The sequence below is a fragment of the Prosopis cineraria genome, unplaced genomic scaffold (genome assembly GCF_029017545.1).
Source record: "Prosopis cineraria cultivar Desert tree isolate PC_DT_omini unplaced genomic scaffold, ASM2901754v1 PC11, whole genome shotgun sequence".
Taxonomy (NCBI): domain Eukaryota; kingdom Viridiplantae; phylum Streptophyta; class Magnoliopsida; order Fabales; family Fabaceae; genus Prosopis; species Prosopis cineraria.
The window spans coordinates 393,556-413,843 of record NW_026555342.1 but is presented as its reverse complement, the minus strand read 5'-3'; the positions used below and the strand labels follow the sequence as shown (position 1 = coordinate 413,843).

The 20,288-nt window shown below is 30.0% G+C and overlaps 2 protein-coding genes across 2 annotated transcripts; both read right to left on the bottom strand.

Moving 5' to 3' along the window:
• Positions 1 to 49: 49 nt before the first annotated feature.
• Positions 50 to 15,138, bottom strand: LOC129285563 (probable LRR receptor-like serine/threonine-protein kinase At3g47570). Its single transcript, XM_054921299.1, has 5 exons — positions 14,205 to 15,138; positions 3,996 to 4,622; positions 1,829 to 2,194; positions 1,186 to 1,404; positions 50 to 228 (listed from the first exon to the last, which is right to left on the bottom strand). Exons 1-5 carry the CDS (start codon positions 15,136 to 15,138, stop codon positions 215 to 217), a joined length of 2,160 nt encoding a protein of 719 aa, XP_054777274.1. The 3' UTR covers positions 50 to 214.
• Positions 15,139 to 15,175: 37 nt separating this feature from the next.
• On the bottom strand, positions 15,176 to 18,986 carry LOC129285562 (LRR receptor-like serine/threonine-protein kinase RGI1). Its single transcript, XM_054921298.1, has 4 exons — positions 18,953 to 18,986; positions 18,184 to 18,309; positions 17,944 to 18,090; positions 15,176 to 15,963 (listed from the first exon to the last, which is right to left on the bottom strand). Exons 1-4 carry the CDS (start codon positions 18,984 to 18,986, stop codon positions 15,176 to 15,178), a joined length of 1,095 nt encoding a protein of 364 aa, XP_054777273.1.
• Positions 18,987 to 20,288: the final 1,302 nt, after the last annotated feature.

Sequence of the window (20,288 nt, the reverse complement as noted above, 5' to 3'; positions counted from 1 at the left end):
GAATTGGTCCAGTAAATTCATTCTGTGCCAGATCTAAGTACTCCAGGCTGCGATGGCCACTTCCTAAATATGAAGGGAGAGGGCCAGAGAGGTAGTTACTTGAAAAGGACGCCTTTTTCAATGCTGAAATGTTGAATATTTTGGAAGGAATGGATCCATCAAAATAGTTTGCTTGCAAACCTAACAGTTCAAGTCTATCAAGATTGCCTATCTCCTAGGGTACAAAACCTAGAAGCACACAAAGGGATTGATAACGACATTTTTATAAGAGGTGGATGAGGAAGATAGAAAGGTAATTAATAACATTTTTATATCACAGAAAACTACTTATACAGTACCAAAAGCTTTCATAATTTTTTTATGTTATATAATTAATCCATGCATGCATAATTGGAAAAATTGAGAAAACGAATTTTCTTCCATCAGTCTAAGTTTGTGGGTGTATGCATGCGCGGCTATTTTGGAAAGTAGAAGGGGGAATGACAACATGTAAAATTATAATTTAAGACCTTTGGTCCTTAAGCAATCTATATCCGCAGGATTTGATAGTCACTTTCCAAAAATTAACACTGAAATACGACAATTTGCAACCAATGTTGAAAATTTTAACGTAGAAGATTTGGAACATGAGTTGCTAATGCTCATATTTTAGTATCGAATTTTGGAAAATGCCAGAGAAATCCTGCACCTATATAATTTACTTAAGGACCAAATACCATAATCGACCATGACTGTTGACTACTTTTTGTCGCCACCCATAATCAATATCATGTCCAGATTTATGTAATTTATTTAAACTAGGTTAAGAAATAGGTATAGGTGATGTTGGAAAATTAAATTTTAATGGGTGCTTTACTATTATATCTTTCGATATTTGCATGCATGAATGAAAAAACAAAATGTGCACGACAAATTTGGATTGCACAGTCGAATATTTTCCATTCTAATCCATACAAAAGAAATATCGGAAGGAAGAAAACAATATTGATTTATCCATAAAGTAAATTACGTTCTCCCAGTCACATGTTGCGATTATATCTTTCCAATATTTGTATGTTTGAATGAAAATATCAACTATGTGAAATAAGACCCCAAAAGAATCATACATATATAACACACACACATGCATGCACATGCTTGCATGCATGTAATTGCATATCTGCATGGGTGCAGAAAAGTATTTACCTGTAAATGAATTGAGGTTCAAGAATAGTTCACTTAAATGTGTGCAATTACTTATTGATTTTGGAATGTTTCCTTTTAATTGATTCCCATTCACCTCGATGCCTTCTATTAAAGGCAGTTGACGGCACATCTGTTTTGGCAAATTGCCATATAAATTATTGAAGCCAATGGCAAATCTTCTCAAAGAAGACATGTTAAAAAGAAATAGAGGAATTTCACCTGTAAAAAAAACAAAAGAAAATCAATTCAAGACTTGACATATGTCCTTGCATGTTTGGAAAATATTTTAGGACTGAATATTTTTATCTATCTTGTAATTTGCAAACAAAAAAAAAAGCTTAGTGTAACATCTTTTATCCTGTCAAACATATTAAGTTATCGATCATATCAATATGAAAAACAATTTCAGTTATATATAAGATATAAATGAACATTGATTAAAAAATTTAAATCCTCTAAAGTTGAGATTCTTGAATTTGTGTCAAGATTTTTTTAGTATTTTCTCTCATTTTATTATTTTCCATAAAACATAAATTTTTTTCCTGTTTCTTAAAATGATAAACTTTATGAAATTCACATATTCTCAACTTTAAAGGATCCATTCTCTTGATTAGCATGTCATTGAAATAACTTAAACTCATACCTTCCAAGTTGCTGTTGTAAAGATGTAAGAATTGGAGGTTGGTCAAATTTCCAATGTCGCTAGGCATGAATCCTCTTTTGAATTTATTCTCACTTAATTCTAAATCAACCAACTCTTTGCATTGATGCCAAATTGAGGGAATTTCACCTGACAAATCATTTAGATACACAAAAAAGCTTTCAAGTTTTGGAAGCCCAAAACATATATTTTTTGGGAGTCTACCAGACAAATGATTTTCATTAAGTTCAATATTTTGCAACATTGAACTATTGAATATTGAAGATGGTATAGAACCAGAAAGCTGATTGTTTGAAAGATACATTGTCTGTAATAGTGGAAGGTTGCCAATTTCACTGGGAATGCCTCCTAAGAATGTAAAAACAAACAAACAATATGTCAACATCAGATTTATAGCATGCATATAATTAACTTTAAGCATCATGAGTTAATATGTATAGGTAAAACTCATGTATTTTATGTCATAAGACTTGCTCATTTTGAAAAACAAAACTTCAATAAATTTTAGAAGGGAAAATGATTTAGGTTTCAAAATAAAAATTTGGCTATAATTAAATTCCAAAAATTTTGGTAATGAATTAAAAACATCAATTCAAATAATTATAAATACAGGAGTTTTATATTACAAATTAAAGAGGGATCGTATCATGCTTACCAGATAAACTTGTCTAGAGCAAAAATAAATTATTTCAAGGATGACCAACCAACAATTCAAAACTGATTGGTCAAATAACAAACGCCCCATTCTTTTCACTAACTTAATTCTAAATCTACTAATTCTTTGCATAGATTCCAATAATTGAGGGCAAGTCACCTCAATAATTTTTATACACATAAAAACTTTTGAGTTTGAGAAGCCCAAAAACATAAATTTTTTTGGCAGACTACCAGCATGAAGTTTAATATTTTGTAGCACTGACCTATTGAATATTGAAGATATAGAATCAGAAATTAAAGTCAATTGTTTGAAAGACATATTGTCTGCAGTTGGGGAACGATGCCACAAAAAAATAATTTTTTTAACCAACGTTTTACATCGGTTAAAAAAATCAACGTAAAAAGTATGTGCATGCAGTGACATTTTTGTAAATAAATTTCAATAACATTGGACTATTTTTAAGCAAGTTGAAATAACAACTAGTGCAAAAACTTAAACAACTAAATAATTTTTTTTACGCACCTTCCACACCGACCACTATTTTAACCGGTACATCACCTATGTATTTGTGTATGGGTTTATGTTTTGTGCATGTGATTCTTTTGATATGTTCTTCATCAATGAGCTTTGTTGTAATTTCTAGTTGATTTGTGTATAGGTTTTTGTTATCTGTATAGTGTTCTTTAATTTTTTGTTTCCTACCCAAATCCGAAATCCATGGCTAAGGATGAAATATAACCTATCACGATCCGTTTTATTCTTAAAAAAGTTTTATAACTTTTAACACAAGTTATGTCGTCGACTAGTGTCATTACTACAGAAAAGACTTTTTATATTGATTATTTTACATTTTTTACCTTAGTTATTGGGGAAAGTAAAAAGAAGCAAAGTGGAAAGTTAACTTCCCATGTTAGTGAATAATATAATCTAAATTATTGGTGTAAAAAGTTATCTTTAACCGACACTAAGACTTCTTTATCTTGACATCTAGTAGAAGGTTGCCAATATTACTTAGAATGCCTCCTTAGAAAATTAAAATTAAAACAAATATACAGAATTGGTCAATATCAAACATTATAGCATGCTTATAAGTTAACTTTAAGCATCATATAATATTAATGTGTACTTGAGAAAAACTTATGTATTTTATGTCATATGAGAGTTACGCTTGGAAAAAACAAAAAACTTCACCATGTTTTTCAAATGGTGTAACTTTCTTATTGGATGGCTAATGTTTTGAAGACGAAGTGGCAGTTCTGTTTTCAATACATATGGGATAAAGGAAAAAATATTTTAGCTATTATAGTTTTGGATATGAGATTTATTGAGAAATTTAGATAACTTTTTCTTTTTTTTCCCAAGAAAAAACCGAGTTGCCTAAAAATGAAAAGAAAATAATTTTTTACCCTTCTTAGAGCCTTATATCTTGATAATCAAATGGAACTGGCAAGAAAAAGACAAATAAAGATCTTGGAAATCATCCAGACATACCTGACAAAGTATTATAAGACACACTCAAGGACTCAAGTGAAGATAAATTAGAAATTGTCTGAGGTATGATTCCCGAGAGCTTGTTCTTCCCAAATCCTAAAAACTTCAAGTACTTGAGTCTTCCAATATCAATTGGAATGTTCCCCTCGATGAAGTTATTAGCTCTCAGATCCAAAGCCTCCAATTTTGACAAGTTGCATATGGATAATGGAATCAATCCATTAAGACTATTATTGTGAAGACTCAAATATTGTGGTATTGACAAATCTCCTATCCATATTGGAACTTCTTCATCAAATTCATTGTAGCTTAAGTCGAGCAGTTTTAGCCTTCGCAATTGACCTAACTCTTTTGGTATGTGACCGTGAAATCTATTGTTTCCAAGGTCAAGTTCAACAAGAAATGATAGATTTCCCAACTGTGGAGATATGATACCCCTGAGATCCATGCCATTAAGATTCAATGAATGAACCCTTCCATGGCGAGTATTACAAGTGACCCCAATCCAATTACATGGAGAAGAAGAGGTAGACCAATTAGCTAAAAAATCGTGTGGATCCAAGAAGATATAAGGTTTGAGAGCAAGAAGTGAAGATTTGTCGGTGGTGATGTTTGTCTCACACCAAACTATGGAGACCATGAAACAATGAAGTAAGAAGATGAAGGCAAAGGATGTGGGTTCTCTCATGTTTAGCATATCAAACTAATTAAAGTTGCAAGTATTGAGAATCTAGCTAGGAATACCCACATCACATTTATAGCCCCCAGATTGAAATCAAGTCAAAGACGTGCAGACACATTTCACATTGCCAAAAGTAAAGAAGTTATTAGCGTTTTGGGTAAGGCCGGTTAGGTTCTTCATGTTCAAGGATTGCTTAGGAGTTTGTTTTATTCTAAATTTAAAACACCAATCCCTCTTGTCTCTACAAGTCTATATAACTTTATTTTATTATGATTGTTTAAATATCTATCTTTTTTATATGGAGATAAAGAAATTCCAAAAGAAAATTTCTGTTTTTTAACTAATAATAAATTTGGAATTAGTTTTTCAAAATTTATTATGTGTCGTTATAAGATAAATTACAGTTTGAAAATTATGTGTTGTTTGATCATTTCTTTCCTTGTTTCAAGGGCCACAGTGTGATCACTGCACTATTTCATACGCCCATGGTTAAGTCTAACTCTGGTCAGCCATAGCGCGTAACCCAATAAAAACCTCAGTGTAAATACTCAAGACAAAGTATACTTTAGGTTCATATACTTTGCTCAAGTTTTATTATAAATTTTTATATTTTTTTACGTTTTAGATCTCTATATTTTTATTTTTGATATTTTAAGTCCTTATAACATTGCTCATTTAAAGACTTAGAACACCAAAAAATAAAAGTGTAGGAACATTAAAAATATAAAAAAAAGTGTAGGAATCTATAATAAAATTCAAGCAAAATACAATGATTTAAAGTTATTTTTTTCTAATATTCAAAATATAGCACATTGAGCAATATACAATTTAAAATGCCTAAAATTGTTAAAAATGAAAAACGAGAAACAAGAGAAAATAACAAATAAGCAAGAGTATCATAATGATACCATGTCTTAACTCAAAATCTTAAAACTGAAATTTATGAATCTTTTTTTTTTTTGTATCAGGTGGATCCTTTTTTCATATATTATAAATTAGTTATTAATTAAGAATAACTTTATTCAACATATGAAATTATCAAATCCACTCACACGTTGTCAACCTAACAATCTTTCCCTCAAATATGAGTTTGCAAGCTCCTTAATTATATCAAAGATATGCCACAAACACCAAAGTTTGTTTGGAACGGGTAGACCGTATTTTTTCTCAAAAAGAAGGAAAGGGAAAGCAAAAAATAGTGGAAGGACACCATTTTTTTTTCAAAACTTTTGAGCTCAAGTTTGTGAGTCATTCTCCTTTATTATATATTAGTTGTTATATTCAATTTTATCTAATATTTGACTTCTTACATTGGCTCAAGTCTAATCATATTTGAACAACCTAACAAATATACTCCCTCCATTCAAAAATATAAAGTATTTTTTAAGGAGTTGGATGTTTAAAAATGTAAGGTATTTTAAGTCTTTTAAAGTTTAATCGTTACCCTTTTTTTTCAAAAGTATCCCTATTGAATATATTAATTTATATTTTTTAGGGTGAAACACTCTATTAAATAGGTATAAATATAGAAAGATAGAGTTAGTTTAAAGATAAGTAACTATTTTATTTAGGGGTGAGATTCGATTAAAAATGCCTTACATTTTTTAACGGAAAAAGTATAATTTATTTTCATAAACTATCGTTGGATATAAAATCAATATAAAATATAAAGTGATAATATATATTGACATTTTTATAATAAATTTATTGATAAAATCTATAGATGTAATATCATTTTTTTGTTATATTATTGAGAATATTTATACCGATGAGCGATGACCATTACCATGGCTCACCTTATAATTACCACATAAGTTCATCTATAAGTTAATTTGCCTCATATTAATTAGATAATATAATCTATACTCTCACAAAGATAATATAATCTTTAATGCAAGAAAAATATCTCAATGCAGGTAGAAAAAATATATACATACACGGTATGACATGACCCACCAAAAAATCCAAAGAAAAGAAAATATAATATTGACTTTTAATAACTACAAAATTGGTAGGTCCACGACGTGCTTGACTTGTGAAATAGACGTTAAAAGTCACAGTTCGCACGCCAAGAAATGAAACAACTTCTAAATGACTCCGTATGAATTATTAGTGATCAAAATCTGGTAATAAGCTTATGAAGAGCTTCTTGGGTTCATTTGAGAAAAAAATAAGAAAATAATAATTTAAAATTTAAATTGCATGTTAAAATCCGAGATACTGTGAATATTAATGTTCAATTTCAATTTTTTATTTTTTACAATGTTTGAGTGTTGGTTTTCTTGGGCCCATTTGTTTCAACTTATTTTATAAAAAAATAGCTTATTTTTTGAAAAAAGTTTGTTTTGTGATTTTTTATGATGTTTGTTTAAACTTTTAAAAATAATCAGTATTAAAAAAAGTTAATTTCTGATAACTCTAAGGGCACATTTGTTTAAAATTAAAAGATAAGTAATTTTAAGAAAGTTTAGAAATTTTGTAAAGAGAGATTAATTTTATAGAGATTTTATAAAAAGTAAACATTATTTTATATTTAGTTACAATAATAAAATCAGCCAAAAAAAGTTACAATAATAAAAATGTGATTCTTGGATAGTTGTTTTTAAATTTTATGATATCCTTCTTGATTTTTATTTTATAAAAATAATTTATTATATTATTTCAAAATTGTATGATAATTTTGTGTATCCCCCCTTTTTAGAATATTATCTCTCATCTACTGTATTAGATTATTTTCAAAAACTACTCAAAATAACTTCTTAAGATAATCAGAACAGAATAATCTCTTTCAAAAAATTAAGTGATTTTTCATAAAATAAGTTAAAACAAACAAGATTTAAGAAGTTACTTTGAATAGCTTTTGAAAACAATCTAATACGGTAGATAAAAAGTGTTTTAAATAGGCAGAATATATGAAGATATTATAAAATTTTAAAATCATCAGATAATAAATCATTTTGATAAAACAGCAATTAAGAAAAATATCATAAAATTTAAAAATGATTAACTGATAATAAATTTTATATTATTGTAACCAAATGTAAAATAATGTCTACTTTTTATAAAATATTTACAAAATAAATTTTTTATAAAATATTTAAGTTATTAAAAAATTACTTATTTTTTAATCTTAAACAAACGATCCTTTTGAGAGGCTTGACATACTAGCTAGCTGGGAAGATGATTTCATTAAAAAGGCATGCACATGCTTATAGGTCTGAACCATAAAAATTGGAAGACCACAACTTCATTTTCGCTGAACTGTTTCATCTGCTGTCCAAGTCAAGGTAAGCAATAAATATACCCCTTAAAGAACGTTAGTGAAAAGCTCGTGTGGATGCATTGTTGTTTCGGGTCGAAAGCCCGTTCAATATTCCACGTCATTTGGAAAATTCAGTGGATGACCATAACTCAGCATTAATTACACCATTTGATTTTATGGTCAATTTAATTTGTGCATAGAAAAAATGGTATGAAGACAAGATATTTTCGTTGCTTAATATATTTTCTTCTACATATCCTAACTTCCTAAGACTATAAAGAGCTTTATAAAAAAAAAGGATTTAATAAAGAATACATTCTTTCACCATCAATATCCATGATATAAAACAAGAACAAATTAACTTAATAATTTAATATTAATTTAGCATTTAGTTTCAATTTGCAATGTCATTGGATATATTGAGTTCGAAGTCTTTCATCTTATTTTACAAGAGGTTAACTTCAATAGTTAATGAGGGTAATTTTTGGTGGTTCCAGAAATTATGAGATTGAAAGCACATTCACAAAAATCAACAACAACAACAACAACAAGCCTTTATCCACTAAGTGGAGTTAGCTACATGGATTGCAAGACGCCATTGTGCTCTATCATTTATCAAGCTTTTAGGAATATTATTAATTAAGAGATCGCGTTCAACAACTTCCAAGAGTGTTCTCTTAGACCTTCCTCTACCCCTCTTAATCGGACTCAAAGTTATATGTTCCACTCTTCTCACTGGTGCCTCCCTTGGTCTTCTTTGTACATGCCCAAACCATCTCAACCGATTTTCTACCATTTTTTCCTCAATAGGTGCTACCCTCACTTTTTCGCGTACGTGCTCATTTCGAATTTTATCTTTACGTGTATGTCCGCACATCCATCGTAACATTCTCATCTCTGCTACTCCAACTTTATGCTCTTGCTGTCCTGTTAGAGCCCAACATTCACTACTATATAACATTGCCGGTCTGATAACAATGCGATAAAACTTTCCTTTAAGTTTATTAGGCACCTTACGGTCACAAATAACTCCTTTAGCTTTTCTCCAATTAAACCACCCAGCTTGAATCCTATGTGAAATATCTCCACTGATTTCGCCATCATTTTGAATAATGGCTCCCAAATATTTAAACTTTTCCACTTGAGCTATAATTTGATCTCCTAATTTCACTTCTAAATTATTGTCGAATAGTCCCTTACCAAATTTACAATATAAATATTCTGTCTTACTCCTACTCAGACAGAAACCTTTCGACTCCAATGTCCTCCTCCATAATTCAAGTTTGCAATTAACCTCTTCTCTTGTCTCTGCTATAAGAACTATATCATCCGCAAAGAGTATACATTTGGGAATTTTCTCTTAAATATGTTCCGTCAAAACATTTAGGATCAAGTTGAATAGATAAGGACTCAGAGATGATCCCTGATGTAGTCCAATCTTTATAGAAAAATCCTTTGTTTGACCACTAGGCATTCTTATACTATTTTTTACCCCCTCATACATATCTTGTATGGCTTTAATATAAGCAATCCGTATTCCCTTTTCTTCCAACGCTTTCCAAAGCACTTCTCTTGGTATACGGTCATAAGCTTTTTCTAAATCAATAAAAACCATGTGTAAATCTTTATCTTTACAATGATACTTTTCCATTAATCCCCTTAATAGATAAATCGCCTCTGTAGTTGATCTACCTGGCATAAAACTAAATTGATTCTCAGAAATACTTGTCTCCAATCTCAACTTGTGCTCAATTACTTTCTCTCACAATTTCATTGTGTGGCTCATGAGTTTAATCCCTCTATAGTTAGTACAATTCTGAATATCTCCTTTATTTTTATAAATAGGAATTGATGTACTTCTTCTCCACTCATCAGACATTTTCTTGGACCGTAAGATCACATTAAATAACTTAGTTAACTATCTCACCCTTTCTTCATCTAAACATTTCCACGCTTCGATAGATATACAATCAGGTCCGTTGGCTCTACCATTTGTCATTTTCTTAAGAGCTTTCTTTACCTCCTTATCACGTATTATTCGATAGAATGACAAATTTTGTCCTCCTTCACCAGTTACTAAATCCTCCAAGTTACTAGATGAACCCTCTCCATTATTGAAAAGTTTGGAAATGTAAGTCTCCCATCTATTTTTAGTTTTATCCTCTGTAACTAAAATTCTTCTCTCTTCATCCTTAATACACCTTACCTATTCTAGATCCTTTAATTTTCTTTCCCTACTCTTAGCAATCTTATGTTTTGTTCTCCTTCTTTCGTCTCAAGGCTCTTATAAAATTCTTCAAAAGCTTTAGAACGAGCTTCACCCACAGCTCTCTTAGTTTCCTTCTTAGCCATACGGTACCTCTCCCAATTTTCCTCATTGTTACACAAATGTATGGCTTTAAAACAGTTCTTCTTATACTTGATTTTGTCCTGTACACTATTATTCTACCACCAAGACTCCTTATCTCTCGGACTAGAATTTTTTGATTCTCCCAAAACTACTTTTGCAACCTCCCGTATCTTTTTAGCCATATCCTCCCACATGATGTTAGCACTTCCCTGAGATTCCCAAATTCCTTTGTCCAAAAGATTTTGCTTGAAAATATCTTGCTTCTGACCTTTTAATTGCCACCACCTAATCCTTGGTGCTAAACTTGTTGACGCTTTTGGATTTTACTCATAATACACACATCAAGGACTAAGACCCTATGTTGTGTCGTTACAGCATCTCCGGGGATCACCTTACAATTTTTACAAAGTCTTCTATCTGTGTTTCTAACTAAAAGAAAATCAATCTGTGACCTTGAGGCTCCACTTTTGTAAGTGATGAGATGCTCATCTCTCTTCTTAAAACAAGTGTTGGCAATCTTAAAATCATATGCCAATGAGAAATTAAGAAGAGTTTTTCCTTCATTGTTTAGCTCTCCAAAACCAAAACTACCATGCACCCTCGTATACTAACCAGCCTCCCTCCCAACATGCCCATTAAAGTCTCCTCCAATGAAAATCTTTTCACTCTGTGGTATGTGTCGAATCAACCTCTCCAGATCCTCCCAAAATATCCTTAAGACTGGCTTCTGTCCCGACTTGTGTGCTAACAATATTAACAGTCTCACATCCAATTATTTTTTAAGGAAATAATTCTGTCTCCAATTTTGCTAACTTCTACAACATTCTTCTTCCACTTCTTATCCATAATAATGCCTACTCCACTCCTTATTCACAAAAATCAACATAGATGAAAAATGAAAGATCATATGTATAAACAATGATACAAGACCCATATTTATTCTTTTGTTTTGTTTGCTTTTTAACATAAAGCAATTATATTCTTGTGTCCAAGTGCTGTGTCGAAGGCTCATAACGAATTGGATAAGAAGATGAGAGATGTGAGCAATGTTATTGGAAAAACAAAATTTTCGACATGAAAAGTAAGAAGATTATAGTATCATGTATACATATTCAATTTGCTAATAAGTGTTGATTAAAACCCTTGCATGTTACAACTACCATTGGATAATGTGTGTTCCTTGCCTTATGAACAACGTCTTCTGGTTTAATTCTTTGGGTAAAGCCTAAGCAATGAGATGTAATGTGCGTTTCATGCGTTAAGTTTATTTGTGTCAAGCAAGCCACATATATATATCCATAAACCAAGCACTTTTAGCAAAACAAAATGTTGTGTTTGCTGTCAATGGTAAAAGTTGCGAATATATTTGTGATGTTGGTGACAACTTTGGCCAGTTTTGCACACTTCTCCCAATTAGCATGGCTAATAATCATCTTTTACTAAAGTAATATGCACATTTTTGTAACTTGAGTAATCAAAATCTGTATAATTGTACCAAAATACATTAGAATTCAAGGAAACTGTGCTGAAATAATATGAAATTCTAGAGATTAACACCTCCCAAACTTAGATTTTTACTTATCCTCGAGTAAACCAAGCGGTAAAATAATTAGATTGATCAATTAGCCATATACTAAACATGTATGAAAATATGCTCACTAGTTGCTTATAATGTATATCAAAGAAGATGATAATATTGAAGAATGCTTGATTCACAAATTAAGATCAGTCTTTATAACAATGTTGAAATGTGTGTGTGTGACCAAAAAATAATTCTCCTACAACTATCAAGTCAAAATGCACACAACACTTCAACATGTATGAAATAGCCTCAGTATCAAGATTTCATTTGCCTAAACTTTTCCTCTCTCTCCCCTCTAAAAGATCACTCCATGTAGTCCTAAATCAATAGGATTTTGCAGATTCGCAATGTGGCCAAAGGTTTTGGGCTAATTAAAATAATATGATAAATGAGATTCAAAGATCTTGAGATAATTAAATCACAATGAAGAGGAAATCATTCCATCCAAACTATTCAAATACCTTTCCCCAAAATTATCTTTGACACCATTACTTGTTTTCTGAATTTATTGCAATTGAAACTCCTTCTTTCTCTTTTATTTTCATTCATCATTTACTCACACACACACATATTTAAGATCATAATCTTTTATAGTACAATCTGTGGCATTCCTTGCATCATTTGCATTGCCCCCATCCAAATTTGCACAAACAAAACATTCCTTAATAGCCATACCAATCCTCATTCCTACCAATACTTCACCCCTTATCTCAAGAGTAAGGTCATTCATGATTTTTAAGTTGTAAAGGTTAGGGTCTAATAAGTATGATCACTGCACTATTTCATACGTATGGTTAAGTCTAAGTGTGGTCAGCCATAGTGTAACCCAAAAAAACGTCAGTATAAATATTCAAAATTAAGTACGTTGAGCAATATACAATTTAAAATACTAAATTTTTTTATATTATCTAACATTGTCAAATATGGAAAACAATAAATGATAGGAAATAACAAATAAGCAAGAGTATTAGAATGATACCATGACTTAACTCAAAATCTTAAAACTCAAGTTTATGGATCTTTTCTTTATCAAGTGGATCCTTTTATATATATTATATATTAGTTATTAAAAATAACTTTATTCGATGTATGAGATTATCAAATCTACTCACACTTTTTCAACTTAACAATCTTTTCCTCAAATATGAGTTTGTAAGCTCTTTATATCAAAGATATGCCACAAACACTAAAGCTTGTTTAAAATGGGTAGAGACTGCCTGAAAAGAAGGGAAGGGAATACAAAAAGTAGTGGAAGGATACCATATTTTTTTTCAAAATCTCCAAGCTAAAGTTTGAGTCATTCTCCTTTACTCCCTTGTTTCTATATGTAAAAGAAAAAAAATTATATCACACAGTTTAAAAAAGTTAGTTAACCATTATAATTTATGTTTAAAAATAAAAAAAATTAAACTAAAATATCATGTGTTAATCAACATAAGTAAGCATTAATTATTTCTCATTAATGTAAATTATGAGGGATGGTTTAGAAAAATGTGTAATATATGTTTATTGAAATGAGTGATTTCACTTATAAAAAAAATACAAGTAAAAAGTGGTAGTTTCTCTATCACTAAAAAATGGAGGGAGTATTATATATTAGTTATTATATCCAACCTAATAAATATATAATTTATTTTCACAAACTATCATTGGATATAAAATCAATATAAAATATAAAGTGACAATATATATGGACATTTTTATAATAAATTTATTGATACAATCTAGAGATGTAATATCATTTTTTTTGTTATATTATTAAGAATATTTACACCGATGACCATTACCATAGCTCACCTTATATTATGGTTATCACATAAGTTCATCTATAAGTTAATTTGCCTCATATTAATTAGAAAATATAATCTTTAATACAAGAAAAATATCTCAATGCAGGTAGAAAAAAAAGATATATACATATACAGTATGATATGACCCACCGAAAAAACCAAAGAAAAGAAAATAAATATTGACATCAGTAAATTAGCATATAGAATATTGGTGATTGAATGTGGTGATGGCTTCTTCCTTGTAAGCATTTTCATGAGCAAAATACCATAACTATAAACATCTCCTTTGAAGGAAACCATTCCTCTTGATCCATATTCTGTTAGATCAAAAGTTGAATGGTTATTAGCATGTGGTACATTATGTAAATAAATAAATAAATAAATAAATAAATGTATATATTGCTAAACGTTTTTTTATATCATTACTCTTCATATGTGATCATGGAAGATATTTGTTTATAACAGAATGGTATAAATGTTTATATAATGAAAATAAACAGAATTAAACAAAGTAAAACCAAGATATGAATATTAAATCATCACCTGGAGCCATGTAGCCAATAGAAGCAAAAGTTTTGGTATAAATTTCCAACTGTCTTTGACCAAACAGCTTGGCAATGCCAAAATCACTAAGATGAGCTACCATATCCTCATCCAACAAAACATTACTTGGTTTAACATCACAATGAACAACTAGTGTAGAAGAACCATGATGAAGATATTCTAATGCCGCGGCCACATCAATCATTATATCCAACCTTTGCAGGATATCTAAACAATAGTTGTGAGAGTACAACCATCTGTCAAGACTCCCATTTGACATATATTCCATTATCAAAGATTTAAAATCATCATTTGAACAACTACTGATTATCTTAATGAGATTGCGATGATGTAAGTTGCATTTGATAGCACATTCAATCTCAAAGCTCCTTAATGCTTCTTCCAAGTCCAAGTTAAACACTTTAACTGCAACTATCTTTCCATTTGAGAGAATGGCTTTGTATACTGATGCAAAACTTCTTGAGCCAAGAAGATTACTCTCATCAAATCCATTTGTTCCATTTGGGAGATCATAATAGGATATCCTAATAGGTGTTTCCAAATTTACCATCTCCCTCTTGGATGACTCATCAACACGGTGTTGCTTTTGCTTTAGAAAATTTATGCATAACACTATAGAAATTTTAGCTATGATAGGCAAAAAGCACTTGATCAAAAGCTTCATTTTAGTTGACAAGTGCTTGTTTTCTTTCCTACAAGGTTGGACTTGTAGTTGAGGGCTCCCACAAAGATCTCCAATCATCATAAAAGACTGGGCTGTAAAGTTTTGAAAAGGCCCACCATTTGCAATTTCTCCATGTAAGGAATTGTATGAAAGGTTAATGAATTTTAGATACACAAGAGACTCTAAAGACTTTGGAATAATCCTGGTCAAATGATTTTGGGAAAGATCTAAGAACTCAATACTGATCATGCCACCAAGTGATTCTGGAATAGGCCCTTGCAATTTGTTATGAGCTGGAGATAAGTTCATCAAAGTTTGCAAGCCACCCATAGTTGCAAAGATGTGTCCAGAAAGTTGGTTTCTTGAGAAGTCCAATCATGTAATTGCTCTCAAAGTTTGATACATCAGGTGGAATTCTTCCTCTCAATAGGTTGGAGGATAAATCTACCACCAATATATCTTTAATACTCCAAAGAGAAGAGGGGATGTCAAAAGTCAATTTGTTTGAACTGAAATCCAAACTTCGCAAAGAAGTAATATAACCCAAGCACCTTGGAATTGTTCCTGAAAACTTGTTGTTAGCAAGATACAACTCACTCAAACTTTTGATTTGGCACAGAGCTTTTCTAACAGGCCCAATCAACCTGTTCTTATTGAGACTTAAATGCTGAAGGCTCTGTAATTTGCTAATTGTAGTAGGAATCATCCCAGTCAAATCATTCCCATCAAAATATATTGCCATCAAGCTGGTCATATTCCCAAGTACACTGGGTATGGCTCCACTAATTTTGTTCTCACTCAAATCAAACTTCGTGAGCTTAGAGGCATTTGAGATGCTAGTTGGAATTGGCCCAGTAAATTCATTCTCTGCCAAATCTAATAACTCCAGCAGGCTGCGATGGCCACTTCCTAGATATGAAGGGAGAGGGCCAGAGAGGGAGTTACTTGAAAAGGACACCTTTTTCAATGCTGAAATGTTGAATATTTTGGAAGGAATGGATCCATCAAAATAGTTTGCTTGCAAACCTAACAGTTCAAGTTTATCAAGATTGCCTATCTCCTCGGGTATAAAACCTAGAAGCACACAAAGGGATTGATAATAACATTTTTATAAGAGGTGGATGAGGAAGATAGAAAGGTAATCAAAAACTTTTTTATATCACAGAAAACTACTTACACAGTACCAAAAGCTTTCATAATTTTTTTATGTTATATAATTAATCCATGCATGCATAATTGGAAATTGAGAAAACAAATTTCTGTCGGTCTAATTATGTGGGTGTATGCATGCACGGGTATTTTGGAAAGTAGAAGGGGGAATGACAGTTTGGGACCAACATGTAAAATAATAATTTAAGACATTTGGTCCTTAAGCAATCTGTATGTGCAGGATCTGATAGTCACTTTCTAAAAATTAACATTTAAATACGAGAATTTGCAACCAATATTGAAAATTTTAACATAGAAGATTTGGAACATGAGTTGCTAATGCTCACATTTTAGTATCAAATTTTGGAAAATGAGAGAGAAATCCTGCACCTATGTAATTTACTTAAGGACCAAAAGCCATAAAATGAAACTGACCATGGGTTGCATAGAACTGTCAAATTTTCTTCCGTGCTCTGCCAACAGCCAACCGTGACTGTTGACTACTTTTTATCGCCACCCATATTCAATACCATGTCCAGATTTATGTAATTTATTTAAACTAGGTTAAGAAATAGGTATAGGTGATGTTGGAAAATTAAATTTTAATGGGTGCTTCACTATTATATCTTTCGATATTTGCAAGCTTGAATGAAAAAGCAAAAAGTGGATGACAAATTTAGATTGCACAGTCGAATATTTTCCAATGTTAATCCATACAAAAGAAATATTGGAAGGGAGAAAACAAGATTCATCTATATCCATAAAATAAATGACCTCCTCCTAGTCATATGATCACTATTATTCTTACCAATATTTGTATGTCTGAATGAAAATATCAACTATGTGAAATAAGACCCCAAAATTATCATACATACATAACACGCATGCATGCATGCAAGTATTGTATATGTGCATGGAAGCAGAAAAGTGTTTACCTGTAAATGAATTGAGGTTCAAGAGTAGTTCATTTAAATGTGTGCAATTACTTATTGATTTTGGAATGTCTCCTTTTAATTGATTTCCCATTCACCTCGATGCCTTCTATTAAAGGAAGTTGATGGCACATCTCTTTTGGCAAATTGCCATATAAATTATTGAAGCCAATGGCAAATCTTCTCAAAAAAGACACGTTATAAAGAAATACAGGAATTTCACCTGTAAAAAAAACAAAATAAATTCAAGACTTGACATATATCCTCGCATATTTGCAAAATATTTTAGGACTGAATAATTTTCTCTATCTTGTAATTTGCAAAAAAAAAAAAAGCTTATTGTAACACTTTTTATTCTGTCAAACATATCAAGTTATCGATCATATCAATATGAAAAACAATATCAGTTATATATAAGATATAACTGAACATTGATTAAAAAATTTAAATCCTCTAAAGTTGAGATTCTTGAATTTGTGTCCTATAAATTGTTGAAGCCAATGGTAAACTTTATCAATGAAGACATGTTATAAAGAAACCAAGGAATTTCACCTGTTAAAAAAAACAAAGAAAAACACGTCAAGACTTGACACATGTCCTTGCAGATTTGAAAAAGATTTAAGACTGAATATTTCTTTTCTCTAATCTTGTATCTTGCAAAAGATTCTTAGTGTAAAATCTTTTGTTCAGTTAAACATATCAAGTTATTGATCACATCGATATGAAAAACAATTTCAGTTATAAGATATAACTGAACATTGATTAACAAATTTAAATCCTCTAAAATTAAGATTCATGAATTTGTGTAAAGTCCTTTTTTTTGTATTTTCCCTTGTTTTATTATTTTTTATAAAACATAAAAAATTTTGTCCATTTTTAAAACGACAAACTTCATGAAATTCACATATTTTCAACTTTAAAGAATCCATTCTCTCGAGTAGCATATCTTTGAAATAATTTATTAAACTCATACCTTCCAAGTTGCTGTCGTAAAGATGTAAGAATTGGAGGTTGGTCAAATTTTCGATGTCACTTGGCATGAATCCTCTGTTGAATTTGTTCTCACTTAATTCTAAATCAACCAATTCTTTACATTGATGCCAAATGGAGGGTATTTCACCTGACAAATCATTTAGAAACACATAAAAGCTTTCAACTTTTGGAAGCCCAAAACACATATTTTTTGGGAGTCTACCAGACAAATGATTTTTACCAAGTTCAATATCTTTTAACATTGAACTATTGAATATTGAAGATGGTATAGAACCAGAAAGCTGATTGTTTGAAAGATACATTGCCTGTAATAGTGGAAGGTTGCCAATTTCACTGGGAATGTCTCCTAAGAATGTAAAAACAAACAAAAAATATGTCAGTTTCAGCTTTATATCATGCATATAATTAACTTTAAGCATCATGAGTTAATATGTATTGGTAAAACTCATGTATTTTAAATCATAAGACTTGCTCATTTTGAAAAACAAAACTTTAATAAATTTTAGAAGGGAAAATGATTTAGGTTTCGAAATAAAAATTTGGCAATAATTAAGTTCCAAAATTTTTGTTAATGAATTGAAAATATCGAGTCAAAGATGTGTACACACATTTCATATTGCCAAAAGTAAAGAAGTTATTAGCGTTTTGGGTATGGCCGGTTAGGTTCTTCATGTTCAAGGAGTGCTTATGAGTTTTTTAAGCAGTTTGTTTTTATTCTAAATTTGAAACACCGATCTCTCTTGTCTCTATAAGTCTATATAACTTTATTTTATTATGGTTGTTTAAATATCTATCTTTTTTATATGGAGATGAGTAAGTTCCAAAAGAAAATTTGTGTTTTTAAACTAATAATAAATTTGGAATTAGTTTTTCAAAATTTATTATGTGCAGTTGTTATAAGATAAATTTCTGTTTGAAAATTATGTGTCGTTTGATCATTTCTTTCCTTGTTTCAATGGCCACAGTACAATCACCGCACTATTTCATACGCGCATGGTTCAGTCTAAGTCTGATCACCCCCATAGCTCGTAACCCAAAAAAAAACGTCAGTATAAATATTCAAGACAATATATTATTTTGGATTAATGTACTTCACTCAAATTTTATTATAAATTTTTATATTTTTTATATTTTAAATTTTTATGTTTTTATTTTTAATATTTTAAATTTTTATAACATTAAAAAATAAAAATGTAGAAATCAAGAACACACAAAAAAAAAATACAGGAATTATAGTTGAACTCAAGCAAATTGTAATAATCTAAAGTTATATTTTTTTAATATTCAAAATTTAGTATGTTGGGCAATATACAATTTAAAATACCTAAAATTGTTAAAAATGGAAAACAACAAACGAGAGAAAATAACAAATAAACAAGAGTATTAAAATGATATCATGTCTTAACTCAAAATCTTAACGCTCAAATTTATGAATCTTTTTTTTTTGGTATTAGGTGGATCCTTTTTTTATATATTATATATTAGTTATTAATTAAGAACAACTTTATTCAACATATGAAATTATCAAATCCACTCACACCTTGTCAACCTAATAATCTTTCCTTCAAATATGAGTTTGCAAGCTCCTTATATCAAAGATATACCACAAACATTAAAGTTTGTTTGGAATGGGTAGAGACCATATTTTTCTCAAAAGAGGGAAAGGGAAAGCAAAAATAACGGAAGGACACCATTGTTTTTTTTTTTTTTTTCCAAAACTTTCAAGCTCAAGTTTATGAGTCATTTTCCTTTATTAATATATTAGTTGTTATATCCAATTTTATTTAATATGTGACTTCTTACATCGGCTCAAGTCTAATCATATTTAAACAACCTAACAAATATACTCCCTCAATTTAAAAATATAAAGTATTTTTTAAGAAGTTGGATGTTCAAAAATGTAAAATATTTTAAGTCTTTTAAAGTTTAATCATTACCTTTTTTTTCAAAAGTATCCCTATTAAATATATTAATTTATATTTTTTAAGGTGAAACACCCTATTAAATAGAAATAAATATAGAAATATAGGATTAGTTTACAGATAAGTAACTATTTTATTTGAGGATAAAATTTAATTAAAAATATCTTACATTTTTAATGGGGGGAATATAATTTATTTTCATAAACTATCGTTGGATATAAAATCAATATAAAATATAAAGTGACAATATATATTGACATTTTTATAATAAATTTATTGATAAAATCTATAGATGTAATATCATTTTTTTGTTATATTATTGAGAATATTTATACCGATGAGCGATGACCATTACCATGGCTCACCTTAAAATTACCACATAAGTTCATCTATAAGTTAATTT

What these genes read in the sequence shown, in the direction of transcription:
- LOC129285562 (XM_054921298.1), bottom strand. Translation starts at nt 18,986, where the DNA reads ATGGGGGTGATCAGACTTAGACTGAACCATGCGC. An exon ending in GTTAAAAGATATTGAACTTG is followed by an intron (nt 18,091 to 18,183) that starts GTAAAAATCATT and finishes ATGATTTGTCAG; the next exon opens with GTGAAATACCCTCCATTTGG. An exon ending in TTACGACAGCAACTTGGAAG is followed by an intron (nt 15,964 to 17,943) that starts GTATGAGTTTAA and finishes GTGTGCTTCTAG; the next exon opens with GTTTTATACCCGAGGAGATA.
- LOC129285563 (XM_054921299.1), bottom strand. Translation starts at nt 15,138, where the DNA reads ATGATCAGTATTGAGTTCTTAGATCTTTCCCAAAATCATTTGACCAGG. An exon ending in TATTGGCTACATGGCTCCAG is followed by an intron (nt 4,623 to 14,204) that starts GTGATGATTTAA and finishes TGGTCTCCATAG; the next exon opens with TTTGGTGTGAGACAAACATC. An exon ending in TTACAACAGCAACTTGGAAG is followed by an intron (nt 1,405 to 1,828) that starts GTATGAGTTTAA and finishes TTTTTTTTACAG; the next exon opens with GTGAAATTCCTCTATTTCTT.